Raw genomic sequence first — 6,975 nt, 5'->3', positions numbered from 1 at the left:
GGTGCACAACTGGAGGACAAGTACATTAGAGTGTCTAGTTTGAGAAACAGACGCCTCAAGTCCTCAACTGGCAGTTTTATTATATAGTACCCGCAAAACACAAGTCTCAACGTCAACAGTGAAGAGGTGACTCCGGGATGCTCGACTTCTAGGCAGAGTTCCTCTGTCCAGTGTCTGTGTTCTTTTGCCCATCTTAATCTTTTCTTGGCCAGCCTGAGATATGGCTTTTTCTTTACAACTCTGCCTAGAAGGCCAGCATCCCGGAGTCGCCTCTTCACTGTTGACGTTGAGACTGGACAGAGGAACTCTGCCTAGAAGGCCAGCATCCCGGAGTCACCTCTTCACTGTTGACGTTGAGACTGGTGTTTTGCAGGTACTTTTTAATGAAGCTGCCAGTTGAGGACTTGAGGCGTCTGTTTCTCAAACTAGACACTCAAATGTACTTTACCTCTTGCTCAGTTGTGCACCGGGGCCTCCACCTCTTCCTATTCTGGTTAGAGACAGTTTGCATCCCGGATATCAGTATTAAGATATAGGGTTCACAAAAGGTCAATCAATCACATTTATTTTATAAACACCCTTTTTACATCAACAGTTGTCGCAAAGTGATTTACAGACACCCAGCCTAAAACCATAAAGAGCAAGCAATGCAGAGGCAGAAGCATAGTGGCTAGGAAAAACTCCCTAGAAGGCAGGAACCTATGAAGAAACCTAGAGAGGAACCAGGCTCATGTGGCCAATAACGCCAGATAGATATTCAAGACGTTAAAACCTTCATACATAGCCAGCAGGGAGAGATAAAAACAGCGATGGCTGTAGAGGACAAACACTTCAACGCTTCAAGATTCAATATCAGTTGGCTTTTCAGAGTCGGGCGTTCAAAGTGGATCACAAGAGTGTACAAGAGTTATCTGGTTTAGCTTTTGAGCATTTCAATTCATCCAGCAGAGCCTCCTGATTCCGGGTATTGGCGTCTCTTTCCAATTGATTCTTCTTCTTTATTTCCTCGATCTCTTGTCTCATTAGCTCAGCCTTCTCCTTATGGCCCTTCTCCAGGAGATCTTTCTGCTCCTGCATCCTGCGGTCCAGCGTCCTGTTGAACTCCTGCTGCTGTTGATTCCTCTCCTCCTCCATCTTCTCTTTCATCTCCTTCAAGTACTTCTCCTGGCCCCTGCCAATGTTCTCAATGGTGCGCTCCATCTCTGCCTTTTGCTCATTCAATGCTGCCTTCTCCTGCTCCAGCTCAGCTGTTTTCTTCTTCTCAGCTGGAAGAGCCAAGGAGAGAGAGAAATAAGTAGGACAACTGGACAACTCATTCTCTCATACAGATTCATGCACATTAAAACCTTCTAGAGTCTAATGGCACAACGGTGCGTCAATCTAAGTAACATAATACAATATACCAATTAAAATCTGTCAGTTAAAGCTAGATGTATATTTGCATTGGCCTGTGTCTCAATCCACCACATCTATCTATGTCGCCGTTCCTCATCAGAAGGTGGAAAGAGGCAGATCTACTGCCCTGTTTGTCAGACAAGGAGACATCCTGAAAATGAGTTTTCTCATTAAAACATCTGTAGTATCCGAACGGTTTGGTCTACAAACTAACATGACCACTCTATAGAAAGGGGAGACTAAAGTAGAGACTCTCACGGACATCTTGTTCCCCGTTTTGCTCTACGACCACAAGTGTGAAGGTATCCTGGTACCAGTTTAAAAAAGGAGGTAGCTTTGTGCCAACAAAAAAAATTGTTAAATATTTGTCAAAAAATACACATTTTTTATCCCCCCCCTGAGCTTATATCTCCTAGATTTAGGACAGACATTTCAGAACCTTATTACATATGATTTCATTTTTGACTGTCTTTTTTTGCCATTTAAGAGTGTGTTATTTAATGTGTTTCTAAGGCCGAATTCAATATTTGATAAAATAATTGTTTTATATATACTTTTTTGTAATTAAAGAATTAATCAAACAACAAATGGGCGAGATGATCGTTGCTGGACCAGGCAAACACATTTTGAGTTATTTTGTAAATCAACTTTATTACCCTGTAAATGACCCACAACAGCACATATTGCATGTATGAAGTTTGAAGAGGGGAGATTATTCAGTGCTTTGCAGTGGTGGACTGCTTCATAGCTATGTTCTGGTCTATTCCCCTTGATTTTAAAGAGCGACTGCCTGTAAAAAAACAGACTTCACATTTAGTTAACAGCCTATGTGGCATCGATATGAGTCCAACATTTATTCTACTATAAAATGTACTAAAAAGTGTAAATATGATCATTTTGGTCATGAAGTCAGTCTCGTACAGAACAGATGTAAATGAAGGTTGGGTTTGTTTCAATCCTGCCCACATGCCCACTGCTGGCAGCACTCAGGTAATCATCAATTCAGAATGTAGCTGCATGCAACCCGATCTCAATGCCTGTGGTAAATTTGGGTTCAATTTGGATATCCCTATGGGGCTAGTTAATCGGGCACCAGATTGGTATACAGTGCATTCAGAAAGTATTAATACCCCTTAGACTTAGTCTACATTTTGTTGTTGTTTTGTTGATTACATTTTTTTTCTCACCTACAAATAAATAAATAATAACCTACAATGACAAAATGTTTAAACTTAAAAATAAAATACAAAATACAAAAATGTCCCCAGTTCTTAACAATTACAAGCATACCCATAACATGATGCAGTCACCTCTATGCTTGAAAATATGGAGAGTGGTACTCAGCAATGTGTTCTATTAGATTTACCCCAAACATATTCATATCATTCATGACAAAAAGTGAATTTCTTTGCAACATTATTTGCAGTATAACTTTAGTGCCTTGTTGCAAACAGGAGGCATGTTTTGGAATATTTTTTAACTCTGTCAATTAGGTATTGTGAAGTAACTACAATGTTTTTGAGCCATCCTCAGTTTTCTTTTATCACAGTTATTAAACTCTGTAACTGTTTTCATGTCACCATTGACCTAGTGGTGAAATCCCTGAGCGGTTTCCTTCCTCTACTGCAACTGAGTTAAGAAACACGCCTAAGAAGCACGCCTGTATCTTTGTAAAGACTGTGTGTATTCCATCCAAAGTGTACTTTTATAACTTCACCATGCTCAAAGGGATATTCATTGTCTGCTTTTACTCATTTTACCCATCTACCAATAGGTGACCTTGTTTGTGAGGCATTGGAAAACCTCCCTGGTCTTTGTGGTTGAATCTGTGTTTGAAAAAGTCCAGGGGTGGGAATACTTTCTGAAGGCACTGGAAAAGAATCATATCATTCAAAATAGCAGATAATAGCAAAATGCTAATTCATGAAATCGAGTTGAGTTGGCCACTAATAGTACTTTTTACTCCATAATACTTAAAGTTGTATTTTTGGGCGGGGCCTGGCAGTAGGTTGTGGGGCTACTGGTCTTGTTTGCATCTTCTAAACATTAGCCTAACACAGTTGATGTTTATTTTATAATTGGAAGTAAAAAAAGATTGAGGTGTGGCTTACCTTGGATTTGTTTATCTTTTTTAGTCAGTTGTTTGTCAGCTTGCAGGATGGAGTTGGACTCTGCACTCTTGTCCTTCAGGAACTGCTCCAGAACCTCCTCAGCCTGCAGAAAACAGGCCCTATAGGTTGTTGTATTGATGTTGATTCAAACTGTAACCAGGTGACTACAATTAGTTGAAATGTTGGTCATCATTACTGATGAATGATGGATGTTTTTTGATTCTCTAAAAGACTACGTTGTTGATGTTGTTTGGTTTCCAGCTCTTACCCTGACTCCTTTGTTGGGCTCGGCCCGGTACTGTGCCACTATGTTGTCATGGTGATAGCAGTAAAGCCCATAGCCTCCTGGTGTGGCGTACGTCCCCTTATTTATCCCCTGATCCATCTGAGCAGACAGATTCTCCAGAAGAGCCTTGCACTTCTTCTCTGAGGCATCCTTGTTCTGTTTGAAAAGGTTGGCGGTGTGGTTGCTAATGGCCTCCTGAAAGATTTATTGGGAATTTTCAGATTCAGGCATATGAACCCCGGTATGCCATGTTTCTATAGTGAGTAATTGTTACATATTGGCTCCATATCTATATTAGGTTTTTATTCAATATAGTGTAATTTTTAATCCAAGATTAAAAATCTAATCTGAGCAATGATTTTCACAGTAGTGTTCTTTTGTATCAATAAGTTAATTGATTGAGGAATTGCACTGATTGGCCATATTCCACCTGGTGTCCCTGGTGTTACTGTTGATGATTATACCTTTGTTGCATAAGCTAATCAACCATGTACCAGGCACAGATCTAGAATGATGATCCATACTGCAAGAGCTTTCAAGAACTCCCCATTTTCGTCTTTGAAGGATCGATTCATGAACGCCTGTGTGGCCTGGGTCTCTGATCGAAGGTGGTTCTCTGACAGCTGATTGATGTCCACTGGGAATAAGGCCTTCACATCCTTCATTCCCTTCTGGTACACCGTCAGGCCCTCATCCACAGCAGCCTGGTTCTCAATTTTAGCCATGGCCAACACAGCAATCTCCAGACAGGGCACATTGCCTCCACATAGGTGGTGACCAAATGGCCCAGCACTGCAATCAGATAGAGATGTGAGGAAAAATTTGAATGTTTGTATTTAGTGCACAAAACATTTCAGAATTAATAACTGTATCCATTTTCACATACTGTACTGTAGGTAGATGTCAGACTCAGTCTCTCCGGTCAATGTGTGTCCCCCTATAACAGTCTTCATACGGCTCTCCTGGAAAATAAAGCGGCAGAAAGTATCTGCGACCTCTCTGAAGCGTTCAGAAAGCTCAGCCTCGTCCATGGAGTCCAGTCGGTGCATGTTGTCAGGAGTTGTAGGGGAGGGGAACACAAAACACTTGCGTGAGGGGAAGAAGTTCCGGATGCACTCTCGCGGGAGGTTGTAGTCATTCATTTTTTTACCAAAACCTGAAAGATAACATTGGCATTAATGGATTTTATAGTACATGCAGATCTTGGGTACGTCTCAATAATATCTCCTTTCTCCTCCAACCTATCAGAGCTCTTGCACTATGAACTGACATGTAGTCCACCCAATCAAAGGATCAGAGAAGGAATCAAGTACTGAAAGCATAAGCTACAGCTAGCTAGCACTGCAGTGTATAAAATGTGGTGAGTAATGGATGCAAAGAGAGAGAGCGACAATAGATTTTTAACAAATGAATTTCTTTAATAATGAAAGAGAAGTGAAAGAGAGAGAGAGGGAGAGCAATATTTAGTTGCATTTTTTTTACTATCAAATGCAACTAGCTAGATAATCCTACTCAAACATCAGGCTAAAATAGTGAGGGATGCTATGTTAGCTATCTGGCCATGGCTATCCAACACTGGAACTCGTCCAAGGTAAACCTTTGGTTTTATGAATTAAATTGTCACCGGGGCCTGTAGGTGTAACTGCTAAATAGGTTGCTGACTGTACACTGTACTGGATGATTGTAGCTGGTGTCATGATGTTGCCCTCTTTGAGTACATCGAGCACCATCCCACGCTCTCTACTTCTACAACCAGACTGCTGTGGGCAGAGTGAGGTCGTAAATTCCTAAGGAAGAGCCTGCCTCATGGACACAGTTATAGAGAGTAGTTTTTCATGGAGACAAAGGAAATCCTTCCACCTCACAGAACTTGAGGTACGAACAAATTTCATGTTCCAGAGAAAGTGTAAAAGATCGGTGAAGAATCCAGCTACGAACTGGTCCGTTTGTCACAACTTGGGAAGCTCAAGAGAGACGGTGTGGCCACATTACCATAACGCTGTTTATATGAAAGCCTCAGATATGAGGTTTACATCTAATTGCTGTATAAGATGAATGAGTGAGGATGATACTGTTTGAATAATGGTGTAATATGATTGTGGACTGTTTAATGAAGAAAAATACTCCCTTTTGATTTGAACTAAATCAGAGGACCAGCCCTGAGCCCAGTTAGGGCCAGACATCCTGGACCGCCCCTGAGCCCAGTTAGGGTCAGACATCCTGGACCGCCCCTGAGCCCAGTTAGGGCCAGACATCCTGGGACCGCCCCTGAGCCCAGTTAGGGTCAGACATCCTGGACCGCATCTGAGCCCAGTTAGGGTCAGACATCCTGGACCGCCCCTGAGCCCAGTTAGGGTCAGACATCCTGGACCGCCCCTGAGCCCAGTTAGGGTCAGACATCCTGAGACAGCCCTCTTCTGCCATTTTGAATAAAACCCCACTTTGAGAAATTATCAGTAGGCCATGTTTTTCTCCAGTAGGAGGGGGACTAAAGGTTGTGGACCATTGCTGAATCTTTTAACCATACCATGTGGTTAAACTCTTAGACTATCGATACCGACAGAATAAGAACAAGTCTTTGATACTAATTACTAGTCTGCAGCTAGGAATTCGGCATCATTGAACTCGAAGAACGACAACCGCCGAAACATCCATTCTATAAAGAATGTCACTCTGAACAATCCCCTCTAACCACAACCGAGAGAGAGAGAGAGAGAGAGACGGACAATTCTGCAAAATAAATGAACTTTTCACCAGCGATCAAGACGACACACTGAGCGTAAATATATATATTGATTGCAATTGTTCCCGACCGACTGAGTGAGCGTTCATGTGTAAGGATTAGCATTTCAATTGTTATAATTATTAACTCTGTAGTGACTTCTCAGTCGACCCCACTCCCCTTTTGGCAAACAAGCCGCGATGCTGGTTTAGCCCACTAGGGCACATTCTATCAATTCATGTAACCACATTTACCTTGTTTGTTTGTTAATGCATTTCTGTGAATTACTTAGTTAGTAATAAATAAATGATTTAAGACAATTGACGTATGGATGACTCATAGTGAAAACTGGATTCGTTCAGATAACCAACAATTTACGACATTTGGAATGAGACTAACGTGAGGTAAAATAAATAAATAATTAATCAGAAGACTATTCATCAGATATGAAAATATCTGAA

The 6,975-nt window shown here is 41.4% G+C and overlaps 1 protein-coding gene across 1 annotated transcript in view; it reads right to left on the bottom strand.

Annotated features, from left to right (window-relative positions):
- Nucleotides 1-616: 616 nt before the first annotated feature.
- The window catches only part of LOC109888175 (guanylate-binding protein 1), a 39,517-nt gene continuing 33,158 nt past the window's right edge, over nt 617-6,975 (bottom strand). The window contains exons 10-12 of the mRNA XM_031806315.1: nt 3,775-3,987; nt 3,507-3,609; nt 617-1,265 (exon numbers count right to left, since the gene is read on the bottom strand). Of these exons, the coding sequence (XP_031662175.1) occupies nt 889-1,265; nt 3,507-3,609; nt 3,775-3,987 (693 nt within the window). The 3' untranslated portion in view covers nt 617-888. The remainder of the gene's footprint in view (nt 1,266-3,506; nt 3,610-3,774; nt 3,988-6,975) is intronic.

This window comes from Oncorhynchus kisutch, linkage group LG26 (assembly GCF_002021735.2).
Source record: "Oncorhynchus kisutch isolate 150728-3 linkage group LG26, Okis_V2, whole genome shotgun sequence".
Classification (NCBI taxonomy): domain Eukaryota; kingdom Metazoa; phylum Chordata; class Actinopteri; order Salmoniformes; family Salmonidae; genus Oncorhynchus; species Oncorhynchus kisutch.
The sequence above is the reverse complement of the archived record's forward strand: the minus strand, read 5'-3'. Positions and strand labels throughout refer to the sequence as shown.